The 18,086-nt window shown below is 53.8% G+C and overlaps 1 protein-coding gene across 1 annotated transcript in view; it reads left to right on the top strand.

The window, feature by feature from the left end:
* CUNH6orf132 (chromosome unknown C6orf132 homolog) overlaps nucleotides 1-9,298 on the top strand; it is a 32,419-nt gene extending 23,121 nt beyond the window's left edge. The window contains 4 exon segments of the mRNA XM_040729306.1: nucleotides 1,349-1,424; nucleotides 4,070-4,548; nucleotides 4,550-7,251; nucleotides 7,686-9,298. Of these exon segments, the coding sequence (XP_040585240.1) occupies nucleotides 1,349-1,424; nucleotides 4,070-4,548; nucleotides 4,550-7,251; nucleotides 7,686-7,803 (3,375 nt within the window). The 3' untranslated portion in view covers nucleotides 7,804-9,298.
* The last annotated feature ends 8,788 nt before the right edge of the window (nucleotides 9,299-18,086 follow it).

Below are 18,086 nucleotides of genomic sequence, written 5' to 3'. Positions count from 1 at the left end.
AAGGGGGAGGGAGGGAGGGAGGGAGAGAGGGAGGGAGGGAAGGAGGGGGGGAGGGACTGTCAGACTAGAAGGTGAGATGGTATGATATGGAGTGAGAAAGGACAGTGGGCTTGGGGACCAGAGGCCCCTGAGACCCTTCCTTAGCTCCACGCGGTGCCCTGCCAATCTTCAGAGGGCGGGTGTGTGCGCGCACTTTGTTGATCTATGGAAATGTGTGTTGGGGGGGCGGGATAGAATGCAAACTAGACTCTTCACATGCGGATGGACACGCAGGACAGCTGTGTAAACATGTTCTGCTCTGTCACCTAGAGACCGGCACCTGCACTACTTCAAAGCCCTGTTTTCACCACACACTGTAGTGTGTAGATTCCCGATGAAAACCCGGAGTAAGCAGGAGGCTGGGATGTGGATGTGGGTAGCCCGGAGTCACTGCAGGCCGGGTTCCTTGCATGGGTCTGGGGACAGTTTCCAGGAGTTGGCTCTCTCCTTCCATGCTGGCTCCCAGAGAGCCCCAGCCTTGTAACAGGCACCTTCATCCTCTGAGCCCCTCATCCACCGGCCCTTGTGTTTGTTTTCCCAGGGTCTTACTATAGCCTGGAACTCACTGTGTTGACCTGGCTGGCCCTGAGCTGGGAATAAAGGCATGTGCCGCCATGCCTGGCTCCTTGGTTTGCTTTTATTTGAGATTTTCATTCCTGTGTAGTTGATCCTCATCTTTGCTGATTCTATACTTGCAAATTTAATCTGTAGCTACACAGTGTGACTAGCAGCCCCAAAGCATACATTTGCAGCTGAGGACAGACAACAGGACACTTGGCCTTTTTTTCCCCTGACAAAGTCTCACGTCTCTCAAGCTCAGACTGAGCTGAGGATGTCCTTGAACTTCCTGCGTGTGTCCTGAGATGACGGGCATGTCCCACGACACCTGGTTCTTGCAGTGCCAGGGCTCGAACTCAGGGCTTTGTGTATGCTAGGCAAACACTCTGCCAATTGAAACATATCCCCAGCCCAGACTCATCTTTTAAGACTCACTCTTAGGAGAGACGATTCACCGGTTAAGAGCACTTGCTGGTCTTGCAGGGGACGCAAGTTCAGTTCCAGCCTCCACATGGTCATTCCCAAATGTGTGTGACTCCAGTTTGGCCTCTTCCGGCCTCGGTGGGCACCGCACACATAATTAATTAATTAAATGAATCTGAAATAAGTCAATTCACTCTAATGTTCTCATAAACTTATGAAGTTGTAACACTGCCCCAACCCCTGCAGTTTCTTCAGCAACACAACAGATGGCAGCCGGGATCTGGCCGCTCATCTCCATGTTCCCTGACCTGTCTCTGGTCTCTTTCAGAATGCCCAGGAGAACCATGGGCTGGCTGTCCCCACCCCCTCTGTCCCAGAAGACTTTGCAGACAAAGAAGTGGGAGGTAAGGGAGCTCGGGTCTTGTGGCTTCGTCTTCTCTTTCCTTCCTCTGTGGCCCTGAACTAAAAAAACAAAACAAGCACCTGCTCTACTTCCCCAGCTGAAGGCAAAGTCGAGTCCTGGCCAAGACGGTGAGAACAGTGGGCTGGGAGATGGGGAGCCATGGTTGGCTAAGACTCATCCGGAAATGGGAGAGAGGGCAGGACCAGGCCACAGCAGGATGAAGGCCGCAGCAAGACTTCTGGGGTCAGACAAATCTATCTTAGCTCTAGCTAAGCAGGATGCCTGCCCTGCCTGGGGACAGCGGTGACAGTTCTGTAGGACGGCATGTGTGGGGTTGGTGTATCCACTCACACCTGCCCAGTGACATCCTGTGATGCTCAGAGCAAAGGTTAGGGAGGACTGCTGGGATCTCACACCCTGCCCCTCCTCCCACCACTGCCACGAGAGATTTCCTTAATTAGCCTAGGCAGGTTTTCACCCCCCCCCCCATCTGCATCTCAACCCCCCTCCGGGTATCCCCCTGCTCCAAGGTCACCTTCTCAGTGGGGCCTTCCTAGTGCAAATGGCACCATTAACACGCCTCCCCTGCAGATTTTATTACTGCCTTCACCGCGGTAATGATTTACTAATGTACAGTGTTGGCTGTCTGTCTGTCTGACCCTTCATGAGTAAACTTCAGGGGCTGAGCATATAGCAAGTGTGTGGAGGCCAGAGGCCTACAGCATGAACAAGGCCCTGGGTTCCGTCTTGGAACAAAACAAAGAAGAGGAAGCTTTAGTGAGTGTCGCTGTTTGTTTTGTGTATTGCTGTTGGGACCCCAGGCGCCCCTTCTCCAGGCCTGCTGCTCTTCCCTAAGCATTTTGAGGTGGGAAACGGGGAAGCTAGGAATGGTGGACGGAGGGAGGGAGACTTCAGGGGCTGGGAAGAGGAATGTGACCGCCATCCAGGTGTTCTTCTCTGCAGCCACACTGCCCTGAGCACTTCCTTCCTCTGCCATCCACCAGTGCAGACCCTGCTGCAGAGTTGTAACCCGCGTGACAGGATGGGTTCCCCGAGTCAGGGTCTCCCGAGAGCGCGAGCCACTGGGTCGTGCAGTTCCCCCCTCTTTGTCACCTGGCCCCACCCCCACCATTTCCCACCTCTCTCTGTAACCCCTGATTTGGTCCCCCTCTCCTTTCTTTTTGTTAATGTATGTAGTATGCATGTGTACGTGTCAGTGTGTGTGTAGTATGCATGTGCACCTGTGTGTGTATATAGTATGCATATGCACCTGTTAGTGTGTGCATATAGTATGCATGTGCATCTGTTAGTGTGTGTGTGTGTGTGTGTATAGTATGCATGTGCACCTGTTAGTGTGTATATATAGTATGTATATGCACCTGTTAGTGCGTGTATATATAGTATGCATGTACACATGTTAGTGTGTGTATATAGTATGCATATGCACCTGTTAGTGCATGTATATGGTATGCATGTGCACCTGTTAGTGTGTGTGTGTGTATAGTATGCATGTGCACCTGTTAGTGTGTGTGTATATAGTATGCATGTGTACCTGTTAGTGTATATATAGTATACATGTGTACCTGTTAGTGTGTGTATATGGTATGCATGTGCACCTGTTAGTGTGTGTGTATATATAGTATACATGTGTACCTGTTAGTGTGTGTATATGGTATGCATGTGCACCTGTTAGTGTGTGTGTATACATAGTATACATGTGTACCTGTTAGTGTGTGTATATGGTATGCATGTGCACCTGTTAGTGTGTGTGTGTGTGTGTGTGTGTGTGTAGTATACATGTGTGTAGTATACATGTGAAGAGGCCAGAAGTCAGCATCAGATGTTTTCTCTGTATCCCTTTCTATCCTTGGCAATTGGGCAGGACCAGCTGGCCAGTGTGTCCTAGTGGCGGGCCTGCCCCTGCTTCCCAGTACTTGGCTGACAGGTGTAGGCCTGTCCGCTTTTATGTGGGTGCTGAGGCTCTGAACTCAGATCCTATGTTTGCACTGCAAGCCTTTACTCGCTGAGTCATCTCTCCAGCTCCCCCTCTCTTTCTTTTCTTTTTTTTGGGGGGGTCTTGTATTTGTTTGAGACAGTCTCACTATGTAGCCCAGACTGGTCTTGCACTCATGGCAATTCCCCTGCCTCAGTTTCTCAACTGTTGGATTACAGGCATGAGCCACCACATCTGGCTTCCCTGAATCACTGGGAACCACAAAGAACCCTTTACATGGGTTTACAGGATTTAGGGTTAGCATCAGGGCTGCTCTGGGACCCCGAGTGGGAATCCCAGTAAGAAGGGACCACTCCTAGGACAGCTCAGGACATCGGTGGCATTGCTGCTTCCTCGGTCAGGGCTAGAAGGATTGGAAGAACTGGTGTTTCTCCTGGCTAGCCCTTCCCCCTGTGTCGGGTTGGAAAGACAGCTCAGCGGGAAGGTGAGCCACCAAGTCTGAGCTGAGCGCGTCTCCAGGACTCAGCTGGTGGGAGGAGAGAATTATCCCATAGTTGTCCTCACACTGTCACAGCCATGGTAACACCCCCCCTGCCCCACGCACATTGAAGAAGGAGAGAAAAAGGAAGCGTGTTAAAGCAGGGAGGGTGACGGAGACCGACCCCCGCATGTCTCTGCCTTCCTTCTTCCAGGCTCACTAGTCAACGGCAACCTCCGACTGTACAGCTCTGTGGGCGACCTGAGGCCGGCACACTATGACCTCGACTCGTCCATCCCCCCACCTCCTCCAGGCCCAGCCCCGGGGCCACCCCAGGAGAGTCCACCAGCTCCAGGGGAGTCCCCTCCACCACCACCTCCTTCTGTCCCTCCCCCTCCCCCTCCCTTGCTGGTGGAGCCTCCACCCCCACCCAACACAGCCCCACCTCCACCCCCAGTGTTGGACACCTCGTCTGCCGTCTCCCCGCCATCGACACCTACCCCTCCAGACTTCATCCCCCCTGCCCCACCATCAGCCTTTCTAACCCTCCCTACACCTTCGTCAGCCCCCGGGCCCCCAACTCCAGTCTCTCCTCACGCAGCGGGAACACGTCTCTTACCCGCTGGGGGTATTATCAAGTGGAAATCGGAAGCAGCACTCAATGGCAGGCAGCCAGACGACCCCAGAACCAGCCCCCCCCAAAAGCCCTGCTGAACTAAAGGGGAGCCCCCTAGGGCCTAGCCCTGAATCCCACCTGACCTTCCCCAGGTCATTCAAGGTGCCTCCCCCAACTCCAGTCAGGACCTCCTCTATCCCAGTTCTGGAAGCACCAGAGGCTTCCGCAGAGGAGGAGGACGCCAGCCAGAAGGCCTCTACCCACCTCCCTTCCAGCTTCAACATCCGCCCTGCATCTCAAGTTTACCCAGACAGGGCCCCAGAGCCGGAGCACCAGAGAGAGCCCAGGCTTGAGACACCAGGCAGCCCAAGGCTCAGGCAGTCTGAACCCCAGACAAATGGACAAGCTGGGGTCCCACCCCCAGCCCCTCCCTTGCCTCCACCTGCTCCCCCACTTCCGCCACCAGCGCCCTCCCTGCCCCCAGCTGCTCCTCCTTTGCCCTCTATCAAGCAGGCAGTCTCTTCATCTTCTGGATTTACCAAGACCCCCAAATCCAGCTCGCCTACTCTCAACTCCAAACCCAACCCGCCCACCCTGGAGGACACAGCCTCATCAGAACCCGTTGACTGGAGGGACCCCCGGCAGATGGAAATGCTTCGAAGTGAGCTGGCAGCCTATCTCTGTGGGTCCCGGAAAGAGGACCGCTCACTCGGCCACAGGCCGGCCCCTACGGTGGCCTTGAAGGACAAGGAGAGCAAGAAGGGCCCCAGCCTAACAGAGGAGACAGCTCCTCCAAGCCTGCCTGAGAAGACACACCCCTGTGGTTCTGAGAAGAATCCCTCCAGCAGCTGCCTGACAGAGAGAGAAGCCACCAGCAGCCTGACCCTACCCCCTGTGGACTACATCCCCCAGGATACCCCAGCCCCCAGTGTCAGGCAGATCCGGAATGAGCTAGAGGCTCGGTTTGCCTCCTCATCGGAGAAAGAAGCCAAGCCCAGCATAGCATCTCTGCCTCCCAAGCCCAGGTGGGAAGGGGGAAGAATCTTTGAAAACGGGACTGATGATGGTGGATTCCATAAGCCTGTCACCAAGAATCCACCCCAGATGTCTGCCACCTCTCTGCCTGCCACACCACTCCAGCCCAAGATTACACCTGGGCCAGCAGCACCACCCAAGGCCACACCTAAGCCAGCCTTACCACTCAAGCCCACTCCTGAGCAGATCACACCTCCCAAAGATCCACCTGGGAAGGCCACACCACCCAAGGACACACCTGGGAAGGCCACACCACCCAAGGACACACCTGGGAAGGCCACACCACCCAAGGACACACCTGGGAAGGCCACACCACCCAAGAAGGACACACCTGGGAAGGCCACACCACCCAAGGACACACCTGGGAAGGCCACACCACCCAAGGACACACCTGAGTTGTCCATCCTGTCATCTCAGCTGATGACTGAGAAGGACCTTGTCCCAGTGAGGCAGAGAGAAATGCCAGAATCTCAAGAAAATGCAGTGGCCACCCAACTGTCCACAAATGGAGCCCTCTCCCCTCCAGCCTTCCCACCAAAGATGTCCCCTGTTGGAGAGGAGGTACCATTTCTCTACAGACCCCATCGCAGCCACAACACCCACAGCCGAGAGGTTGCTGTGGTGATTCCCACTCGGGCCAGAGGGGAGGCCACAGGCTCAGGGGGGCTGGCGGATGAAAAGGAGCCCCAAAGCCATCCAGCCAAACCTCTTACCCCGGTCCAGCCTGCTGACCAACCCCTCATACACCCAGTGACGGGGGAGGTCGTGGAGCGGGGCTCCCCGATGGCTCTGCTCCTTGCAGCCAGACAGAGAGCACAGAAGACCAGGCCTGGAGGGACTGCGATGGGTCTGGGAAGGTCCTCTCTGCCAGGGAGTCTCCGTGACCATAGCAACCAAACAGAGACCAGCTCCGACAGCATCTTTTACAGAGGTAGCCGGCCCAACTCCTTCCTTGTGGTCCCTAAGACACCCAGTGAGACAGAGGACTCCCATCGGACTTCAACACGGCCCGCTGGACCCAGTCAGTGGAAGCCCCAGCAGGGACGAGACACACAGGGCCCAGAGCCAACCCACAGGCATGGGTGGACCAAGGCCGAGTCCCCGGCCACTGCGGCCCGGGAAAGACCGGCTCCCTCAAGCCTGCCCCAAGGCCGTGCCCTCCCCAAATCCTTCTCCTCTCCGCCCTCCCCTTCCTACGAGAGGGAAGAGGAAGAAGAGGAGTTCAGCTTTGATATCATTCCGCCGCCACCGGAGTTCAGCAATGACCCTGAGCCCCCCGCCCCTGAGCTGCAGCATCCGGGCCGTCGCGGGTCCCCACCCAGGAACAACTTCTCGGACTTGGGACAGTCCCTGGACGCGGGCCCCGGGGCCAATCCAGGTCGCGGCTTCTCGCGCTTTTCCGACGCTCAATACCCCGGGCTCGGGGGCCTGGATCGCTTCTCCGGCAGCGGACGCTCGCTCATCAAAAAACGCCTGTACGTCGGGGAGTCCCACAGCAACCCCGGGACGCCCCGCGGCGCCTCTGGCCGCAGCATGAGCTCCCCTAACTGCTTCGGGTCGCAGCCGGGAGGCCCCGAGATGCGGCGGGTCAACTCTGCGGGCCGCGCCGCCCCCGGAGGCCTGAACGCACGGAGGCTGTCGCTGGAGGGCGCCCGAGGCGCAGCTGAGGTCACGTACAAGGTGCCCGGAGGAGGTGGTGGCAGCAAACCTGGCGACTATGGCTTCCTGCCTGCTAAAGGGACCAGGTGAGCTGGGGAGGGTCTGGGGGTTCACAACCAGGCATGCGTGAACAGAGTTCGTGCCAAGGGCACGTCTGTAACTTGTGACTAAGAGAGGAGGAAGACCCAGACACCCGGAGAGGGCGCTGTTGGCTGGCTCCTTACTTCCCAGCACACCTCTTCACTCCCCTCTGGCCCTCTGGGGCGTCAGGGCTTCAAATCAGTGTAGAGGAAAGGGAGACCTAGTGGACTCGGGTGGAAAGATGGACCCAGACGCAGGCTGGGAGCAAAGGAGTCTGAGTGACAGGGTACCAGGGGAGTTCTGCAGCCCGCACGTGGTCCCACCCTGGAGTTGAGAAGTCCATCACATCTCATTTTAAGTTTTCTGTCCAGGGAGAGGTGGGTAGAGGGGGGGCCGACCAATGCATGTGAACCTTTACCGCTCCCCCCTTCCACTCCAGGTCTCCCCACCGCAACACCCACTACGGAAGCCCCATCAACACGTTCACCGTGAGGCCAGGGACGCGCCATCCCATTTCCTACAACTACTCCGGGACTCATCGGAAAGCCACACCCTGAGCTGTGGTTCACTCGTCTGACTTCTAGGGGTTGGATTTGGGCAGTTGTTTTGTGGGGGGTGGGAGGCCACACCGGGTATGATAGGTCCCAGCACAGACACCACCGAGAGCCTTTGTTCTGGAAGACAGAAAGGCAGGCAGGTGGATGTGTGCCTGACTATCAGAGGCCCGTGGAAGATGGAAGCATGTCTGTTTCTGAATGCACCAAGCTTGGCTATGGATTGATGGTGGATGGGAGTGGGATGGGGAAGGAGGAGCTTTCTGGGCCTGGGCCTTTCTGGGCCCGGGCCCAGTGTCTACTATCTGGTACTGTCTGCTTTAGCAAAGTTTATTGAAACCAGTTTACACGCAGGTTCTAAAAGAAGGGCTGGGGGTGACAGTTTGCCTATAGCACCTCCCAAATGCGGGTAGTTGTCTTTAACGCCTGCCCGTTCCCCTGAGCAGGTGATAGCTGGTCTTCCTAGGCACTTGGAGATGAGATCAAGACTGCACAACACGGGTCTCAGCAGCAGAGTCCTCGTGCTCTGGCCAGGACCAAGGGTAGGCTCCTTGTTCCTTGGCCTTGGCACTAGCCCATAAGAAGGCCTTGAGAGAGTTTGGGATGGAGGACGGAGGATTAAGGCTCACTTTTCCATCCAAGACCATGAAGTCCTGATTGCCGGGAGGGTTGGGCCCAAGAAGTGTGCTGTCAACATGGAGATGGGTCTTGGAAAGTCAAGGGTTGCATGCTAAGGCTCGGTTTGGAGCAGGGGAGATTTGTCAGTAGGGTGACCATTTGTCCTCTGCCTGGGCAGTCCAGGGTTGCACCAGTGAATATATTCTAACGTGTGTCCTGGTTTGTGCTATGTCAAGTGTGTCAGGGACAATAGTTCTTGGGGTGGGGACCAGCTGGAGTCCTAGGACCAGGTCAAGGCAGGTGAGAAGGGAAGGACAGAGGGGTGGCCCACCTCAGATGGACAGGGAGCAGACCTGAGGAAGTGCCCTGTGGGTCTCTGTGATCTGTGGCACCAGCTGAAGTACTAGGTGGTTGGGAACCACTTCAGGTGAAGAGAGTAGAGACGGCGGGTGACTTGGGTGGGGTGACAGATCCACCGTGTTCAGGAAGCCAAGCCCATCAACACAGCACTGGCCCGACTGTGCTTCCCTAAGCAGTGTTTTATCAAAGAGTTTGCTAATTCAACTGCTGCGTGAAGGCTTGAGGAGTGGGGCGTGGCCTCCTAGCTCGGGAGAGCTCTGGAGAGGAGTGGGGCGTGGCCTCCTAGCTCGGGAGAGCTCTGGAGAGGAGTGGGGCGTGGCCTCGTAGCTCGGGAGCGCTCTTGGGGTCAGTCTCACTTGGCATGCGAAATAAACAGCCAGTTTGGACTAGCCCCTGCCCTGCGGCTGTAGATTGGTGACTTGGAGCTACCCAGACATCATGGAACTGTGGGACTGGGCAGAGCCAAACACAGCGTACCAGGCCCAGCGGGGAAGCCGGATGATAAACTGTTCTAAAGCAAGCCTCTTTGGTTTTCTGAGCCTGTTTCTTCCGGGCCTAATAGCAATCCTACCTCACCATGGAGGGGACCATGTGTTCTTTCGGCTCATGCCCTGGACCAGGCCACAGTCTAAAGCCGGGCACTGTGGTACAGACCTCCAGTTCTAGCACTAAGGAAGGGCAGGCAGGAGGAATAGCTTAAGGCCAGCTCAGCTACGTGACACCCCACCTCAAACTCAAACAAAAACCACAGGGATTTGTGAACGGAAGTAAAAGAAGAGGGGAGAAGTCAAAATAGGCCAAGAGCACACAGAGGATGGGGCTGGGGTCTTACTGGGTAACGCGCCTGCCGTGCCGACGTGAGGACTTGAGTTCAGCCCTAGGTAGAGGGCGTGGCTCAGTCTGTGCAGCACCTGTCCGCGCTCGGTCCACAGAGCCCACATTAAAACACTATGCTTGGTGCCTGCTTGTAATCCTGACACTGAGGCAGGCATCTCTGGGACTCTAGCAGACAGCCTAGCCCTGCTTTTACACCCAGACCAATGAGGTAACCCATCTCAAGGTGACAACCTTCCTAAGGGTCACACCAGAGGCCATCCTCCAGATGTACATGCAGACAACAAGGAGCACACAAAAGCATCAAATATGGCTAGGCATGGTGGCACACACCTTTAATTCCAGCACTCCTGGGAAGCAAGGTGGGGTCTCTGTGAGTTCGAGGCCAGCCTGGTCTACAGATTAAGTTCCAGGACAGCCTCCAAAGCTACACAGAGAAACCCTGTCTCGAAAAGTGTGTGTGTGTGTGTGTGTGTGTGTGTGTGTGTGTGTTTGGCCTGGGGATGTGGTTTAGTGGTGGAGTCCACTGGTTTCTATCTCTCATCAGGAACTCTAGAAGGAGGATCACTAATCCAAGGCCAGCCTGGGATACATAGAGAAACCCCGTGTCATATAAAAATGGATCTAGGGATGGTGCTCCTTATTCTGTGAGAACACATAAAACACTGGGGTCCATCCAAACTAGTGCTCTGACATCACTGGCTTATCATGGAGTCTCCCAAGCCCTTGACCATTGGGCATGCTCAGCTGGGCTTTTCTGTCCACCCTAGTCTTCCTCAGAGGGAAAAACTGAACCAAAGAAGTCGCCGCCTTTGAGGTTTTTGGGGGAGACTTGGGGAGGAAGGGGTGACACGACCAGCAGACAAGGCTTCCAGCCTCTCCCACCCTTCAGGACCTAGTCACCCTGTCTCTCGTGCCCCCCATCTCTGGGATGGAGGCCTGTAGACTGACTCTCCATATCTGGCCTCTGAACTTCTCCCTACATATAGCACCGGAGGTACGTGGGTCCTGGGTTAACCCGGGATAAGAAGCCCACATTTGGTTCCCTTTTTTTCTGGACAAGGTCTCTTGCATCCTAGACTGGCTACAAATTTGCTATGTAGCCGAGAATAGTCTTGAACTCTAAATCCTGTTGTGTCTTCCAGAGTACTGGGTGACACGGTACCCGCTGTGAAGTTACTTACTACTTACATTTTTGTGGTGCTGGGGCTGAATCCAGGGCTGCTTGCATGCTAGGCAGGTGTAAAAAGACAGCTCTGCGCTTTGGCTGTGTGGCCTTACCACTTTGTTGGGTCCTTGCCCTCTGAGCTCCTGAGAGCGTCCCATGAAAAAGACACCCTCTTGGCCACTTCCACACATTATGCTAGCCTTCCTCACACCCCACCCATGTACTTCAGGCTGACAACTCCTGATGTGGGGGCCATACCCACCACTTACGTAACCCTGGCGGTTTGGAAAGGCCGCTCCTCTGGTTGCTCATGACGATCCTCTAACATTCCCTGGTGTGTAATACCGTGTTTGCATTTCATTGTCTAGGAAATGGAGCCTCCAACGCAGGAATCCAGTTGCTCCAAATAGCCAGCCTGACTCACACGCTCCTGTTTCATCACAGCTGCCCTCCTAGCTGTGACCGCTCCCTCTGGCTCAGCCTTTCCCAGAGGCACATACTGTCCATTCACCTAGCACAGTAGGGATGGGGAGCGGGGGAAGCCACTCTGTGACAAGTGGGTGGCTGAGGTGGATGCCTGGGTCTGCCTGGCCACACCTTAGTCACAGAAGCCTTTCTGTGTGACCCCAGCCTGGTCTAAAGCAACTAGGGCAGGCCCTAAGAACCCCTGTGTTTGGAGTCTGGGCCTGGCATCCCTTAGGGTCAAGCTTAGCTTTTCAGAGCCAGACTCAAGAAAGGCAGCCTCCCTCAGAAGATGAAGACTCCACATCTCCCCGCCCCCCAACCCCTCCGTTCTTTGTTTTGCAGTCAAGGTTTCCTGTAGCCCAGCTGGACATGGACTTGCTATCTTGCAGAGGATAGCCTTGAACCCCTATCCTCCCACCTCCCCCTCCCAGTGCTGAGTGCCAAGCCCAGCTCGTGGTGTTGGTTTGTTCGTAGTCTTTATTTTTGTGTAGTGGAGATGACCGAAGGGTAGGGCTGAGCTGCCCACTGGCCCTGCCCTGACTTGCCAGCTCCACCCTCCACATCTGGACAGCTCAAAGGCAGGGCGCCCCATCATGACTCAGCTGGCCTGGATCCCTGGCTCCTGCACCTCCTCCCCAAGGTCCCGGGCAGCCAGGGACAGCAGACGTACTTTGGCACCTCTTTGGTCACTGTTAGCCAGGAAGGGGAGAGAAAAGTGTGGGACAGGGACCCGTGGTAGCATTAGGACTGGAACTGTGCAGGAGAGGCCGCTATTTGCACTTGTCCCATTGAAACACTTGACAAAGGTACTTTTATGACAACACGAGCACTCTGCTGCACTTTGGCGACATCTCTTGGGCATTTAATGCTGCTCTTGACGTTCACTTTCACCCGATTCCCTGTAGAAGGCAGGAGAATGCAGCACTGTGCAGTTTGCACTGGGGTCCTGTGAGCATGCATGTATATGCTGCTGGATTCAGCCAGCAGGTGGCGCTGTGCTGGGCAGATGAGAGGTTCTGAGTTCAGATTTAAATCTATGGGTTGTTGACTGACCTGGTTTGTCCTGGGTATGGATGAACTGAAGGACTTATGAAAATAAGCTCCTGAGGTTTACTTCTAACAGGTTCCCAGGTACACATACTTCTCAGCAGTTCCCACAGTGCAAATGGCCTTCTCAGGTCACACAGCTGGAGGGAGCGGGAACCCCTCCCGTCTGCTCTCCACCTTTATCACGAAATGGCGAGGAAACATGTCCCTAGGTCTAGGTGTACCACAGAGCTATCCCAACACGGGACGGCTCTGGGCTTTGAAGGTTTGAAACCCTCTCCTGGAACATTCAGAGGAATCAGTTTCAGGCAAAGAAGATGTAGTCTAGTCTAGGGAGTCTGCCCCTCATGCTTCGTTCCAGCATTTTCTTGTTGGCACCGGGACACACAGCCCTAGGGTTAAATGTCTGGAGACGCAGCTTTGCTGATGCTTGTGAAGAAGTCTGCCAGCCTTCGCTAGGTAGAGGCCAGGGATGCTAGTAAGCAAGCCAAGGTCACAGGGCCATCCCCAGAATTAAGCCCCGAATGTCAGCATCACTGAGGGCGAGGAAACCTACGCTCCAGGCTGGGGGGATGGCTCAGTGGGTAAAGGTGCCTCCAAACATGGCGCCTTGACACCCGCGAGGTGGACGAGAACTGAATTCTTCAGGCTGTCTCCTGACTATATAGGTATTGTGGCACATGCAAAACACATACACAAAGAAATTTTACCAGTCAGAGCTACACAAAAGTTCCAGGCCAGCCAGAGCTATACAATGAGATCCTATCTCAATATAAGTAATGAAACATAATAAAAGCAACCATGCAGCAGCCTAGCTTGCAGTCTGGCCCGGTGGTCTTACCCTGAGGGGGTGTCAGTGTGAGGCTACTGAGAAGCAGGCTTGGGTGAAGGTGCTCAGATTCCTGAGGGGACGGAGAGAAGGCCTGGGAGACAAGTACCTCCTTCACCATCCGCGCCCAAGTGGACTCCAGGGGCGGTTACTCAGCGGCAGGTGGCTAGCATGGCTGAACTCGAAAGGCCCCCTTTCCTTGGCCACACTTCTCCCTTCTTCCCAACTCCTCTACAATATACACCGGAGAGAAAGGGCCCTTCCCCTGAACTCTGATCTTGGGGTTCCAGCTCTCCAAGCCTAGGCCATCTCCAGGAGACAAGGACTCCAGGGAACAAGGTGAAACACCACCCCAAAAGCAACTGAGAGAGAGGCTTTGACTTGCCTCTCTCTAAAGACAGGTTTGGGGAGGCAGGGTAGCAGGTGGCAAGAAACTGAGACGAGAGGAGAGAGAAAAACTTGCCCACAAAGTGTTTTCTCTTCACCGGGCCTGGCGCTGCACACCTGTGAACCCTGCACTTGAGAGCTGCAGGCAGAAGGAGCAGATGGAGGCCAGTTCTGGCTGCAGCTGTTTAGAGTCAGCCTCTGCCTCCTAAGCACTGGGCCTTCAGATGTGGATCACCATTCCTGATCCCAGGCTGTCTGGTGTGTTCAAGGCCAACCTGAGGTACCTGAGCCTTGTCTTGGAAAACAAAAACAAAGAAACAACGCCCATGAGGGGGAGGCTGGAAAGGAGTGAAAGCCTCATTTTTTTGTCCTTACCTTACCCAAACTGTTTCTAAAAAAATACAGTCTGCCGAGTAATAAAAATACTAATAACAACCCCACAGGGCTAGAGAGAAGATTCAAAGGTTAAAAGCACTGGCTGCTCTTTTTTTTTTTTTTTTTTTTTTTTTGGTTTTTTGGTTTTTTCGAGACAGGGTTTCTCTGTGGCTTTGGAGGCTGTCCTGGAACTCCTTTGGTAGTCCAGGCTGGCCTCGAACTCACAGAGATCCGCCTGCCTCTGCCTCCCGAGTGCTGGGATTAAAGGCGTGTGCCACCAACACCTGGCCACTGGCTGCTCTTTTAAAGGGCCCAACGCCCACATGGTAGCTCACAACAGTCTATAACTCCAGTTCCAGGGATCTGACGCCCTCTTCTGGATTCTGTGGGCATTTCACACACATAGATGCAGCCATAAAATGTTAATAAATAAGTCTTTTTTTTTATTGAGATAGGGGCAAGAAAAATGCCTCAGTGGTTAAGAGCACTGGCTGCTCCTCTAGGGCACCGGGTTCAATTCCCAGGAGACACATGGCAGCTCACACCTGTAACTCCAGTTTCAGGGGATCCATGGCACCAGGCACACATGTGATGCATGTGTGTGCATGCAGGTAAAATACCCACACACACAAAGCACAATAAACAAAACTATTAAAGATAAAATAAAGTGAGTCTGGTCTGAGGAAGGTAGTGAAGGGAAAACCACTTTGCTTGATTTCTTTAGACACCAGGGAAGAGGCAGATGTTCCTGGAGAGAAGGTGACACAGACTGGGGGAGCAGAGGGGAGTTCACTCCATGAAAACTCAAGTTTCAGGAGAGGCTAGCTTCACACATGCACACATCGGGGTAAAGGCCAGAATGAGTGGCTGCTGCCATGAAGTCCCGGGAAGGTTAGAACGCTGTACTCAGACCATCCTGGCTCACTCCTCAGTGGGGCTGTCTACTAGGGATGCTACCTCAAACATCACTCTGTGGGAAAGCTCTGTCTACCATCTAATAGGCACAAAATGAAATGTTTCTGAAATACCGTTTTTCACTTATCAGATTGGCAGGCGATTAAAAGGCATGGTGTTGGCTGCAGCGTGGGAAGACAGCTCTTTTTCCTCCTGGAGGGAGGCTAATGTACTACAACACTAGCAAGGGCATCTGGCAGTGGCCACTGCCTCAAGATGCTCAGATCATCCATTGCGACTCATGGACCTGGAAACTGAAACAGGCCCCGAGGTTTGGAAGCCTGGCGTCCAGGCAGGCTGGAGACCAGTGAGGGCTTGCTTTTTGGTTCATACAATTGCCTGCTCGCTGTTCTCATGCTGGAGAAGGGAATCAACAGTTCTCCATTCTGTCTTTGCAGTGCTGGAGGTGGAACCCAGGGCCTGCACGTGCTAGCTAAGTGTGTTACCTCTGGGCTGCAGCCCCAGCCCCTCTGGGCCCTCTATTGTAAGAGTCTGAATGTCATGAAGGAAGCTGTGATCTGGTGACCTAATTACCTCTCCAAAAGCCTTATCTCCTAATACCACCACCTTGTCAGTGGGTTAGGATCTTAGCCTGACTTAGGACACAAGTATTCATACCCTAAAAACTAGCACTGGGGCAGAGAGATGTTCAGCAATTAACCACACTTGCTGCCCAGTCTTGAGGATGCGAGTTCAGATCCCAGCACCCACAATCAAGCAGTACACAAATGCCTGAAACTCCAGCTCCAAGGGCTCTAACGCTCTCCTCCAGACTCAATGGGCATGTGCACGCGCGCACACGCACACACACATACTCACACACACTCACACAGACACACACTCACACAGACACACATTCACACACTCTCACACACACACATACTCACACACCCACTCTCACACAGACACATACACATACTCATACACACTCACACACACACAGATACACACAGACACACACAATGATGATTTATAAAAGTCATTTTCCATATATGATAGGATAAGAATTCTACTTCGCCAGGCAGTGGTGGTGCATGCCTTTAATCCTAGCTCTCAGGAGGCAGAGGCAGGAGGATCTCTATGAGTTAGAGACCAGTCTGGTCTATAAGAGCTAGTTCCAGATCAGCCTCCAAGACCACAGAGAAACCCTGTCTCAAAAAACCAAAAGGAAAAAAAAAAAAAGAATTCTGCATCTAGGGAGTTGGTTCCAGATATACTAATAAAATGACATCATGCCATTATAGCATGGCTTGCTGAAAACATTCTCAATTACATCCTCAATGTAAATACAGGTAGTCAATAAGGCATAAGACACTCTGCAGCCACAGAAGCCAATGAGGATGTTGTTTATGTGTTGTGATCTCTTGCTTGTACAAATAAAGCCTGTCTGAAGGTCAGAGAATAGAACTTGCCACTACCTAACCATAGAGGTCTGGAGCTCTGTACAGACAGACAGGAAGTGAGGTAGCTGGGCAGAAACAGGATATAAGCAGGGAGAAACAGGAAATGGCAATCTTGTCTGCTGAGACGTTAGGGAGGTAAGGTGTGCTGTGGCTTGCTCCTTCTCTCTGATCTCTCAGCTCTTCCCTCTGTATCTGACTCTGGCTTTTTATTACTTAGACCAATTGAGAACCCCATGTGCATTTATGTAGCAGAATGACCTCTAAGAAATAGTGGGGTGAGCCGGGCGTTGGTGGCGTACGCCTTTAATCCCAACACTCGGGAGGCAGAGGCAGGCGGATCTCTGTGAGTTCGAGGCCAGCCTGGTCTACAGAGCGAGTTCCAGGACAGCCTCCAAAGCCACAGAGAAACCCTGTCTCGAAAAACAAAATACAAAACAAAAAAAAAAAAAGAAATAGTGGGGTGGGGGGGGTAAAGTAAGGAATAAGCTAGGCTTGTTGGAGTAAGCCCTATAACCCCTACCCTTGGGAGAGTGAGACAGAAGGATTTCTGTGAACTTGAGGCCAGCCTGGATCACACAGGGAATGAGCAGTGCATTCCTGAGTATGCTCGGTTCAAGGTCAGTTGAAGAAGAAGAGATAAACTGAACGTGGTGGATTTGTGGTAGTCCTGGCTCTCAGAAAGCTGAGGCAGGAGGACTGTTTGAATTTGAGGTCAGCGTGGGCTATACAGTTGAGTTCAAGGGCAGCAAAAACAGAAGAAAGAGGAGGACAAGGGAGCATTAGACACACTTAGGGGCGCTCAGGCCAAGGACATGGAGCACATTTAGAAGACTAAGGTGATGGGCAGGGATGCCGTGGGCAGGGAAGCCATGGACAGGGAAGCCGTGGGCAGGGATGCCGTGGACAGGGAAGCCATGGACAGGGAAGCCGTGGGCAGGGATGCCGTGGACAGGGAAGCCGTGGGCAGGGATGCCGTGGACAGGGAAGCCGTGGGCAGGGAAGCCGTGGGCAGGGATGCCGTGGGCAGGGATGCTGTGGGCATGCCCAGCCTGCACATAGGGAAGGGATACTGGGAAGGTATATAATACAGGAGTTGGCCCTGGAAGAGCCTGCCCCCACCTCACCTAGCAACCAACAGCATGGTGACCTCATGCCAGCTGCTTAGCTTTCTACTAAGAAATGAGGTGACACGCGTGTAAACCAGGATGACTGCGCGCACTCAGAGCTGAGAGTGACCAACGAGAGTCGATCTATAGAAGTGCTTGGCACACTGTGGAGCATCTTGGGAGTCAGTGCATGCTCATACATAGACACAGCTGCACAGTATAAAGATAAATGGGACAAAAATACAGGATTTAAAAAGCAACAAGCTGAGTTTGCTGGTACACGCCTTTAATCCCAGCACTAGGGAGGCAGAGGCAGGCGGATCTCTGTGAGTCTGCAACCAGCCTCGACTACGTAATGGAGTTCCAGGACTCCAGGACAGCCATGGCTAAGTTGTCTCAAAAAAAAAAAAAAGCAACAGGAAAAAAGATAAAACAAAGGAACAAGGGACATCTTGGGCCAAGTACAGGCCAACATCTGCAATCTCCACACTCGGGGATGGATGCCGGAAGTTTCTGATCAAAATGTAAACTCTTTTTTTTTTTTTGGCTTTTCGAGACAGGGTTTCTCTGTATTGTTTTGGAGGCTGTCCTGGAACTTGCTCTTGTAGACCAGGCTGATCTTGAACTCACAGAGATCCTCCTGCCTCTGCCTCCCAAGTGCTGGGATTAAAGGTGTTCATCGTCAACACCCGGCTGAAAAATGCAAACTCTTGAGTCTGTGTACAGCCTTCACCTCCACA

Source organism: Mesocricetus auratus, unplaced genomic scaffold (assembly GCF_017639785.1).
Source record: "Mesocricetus auratus isolate SY011 unplaced genomic scaffold, BCM_Maur_2.0 Super-Scaffold_100021, whole genome shotgun sequence".
Classification (NCBI taxonomy): domain Eukaryota; kingdom Metazoa; phylum Chordata; class Mammalia; order Rodentia; family Cricetidae; genus Mesocricetus; species Mesocricetus auratus.
This window is presented reverse-complemented; position numbering and strand designations above follow the sequence as displayed.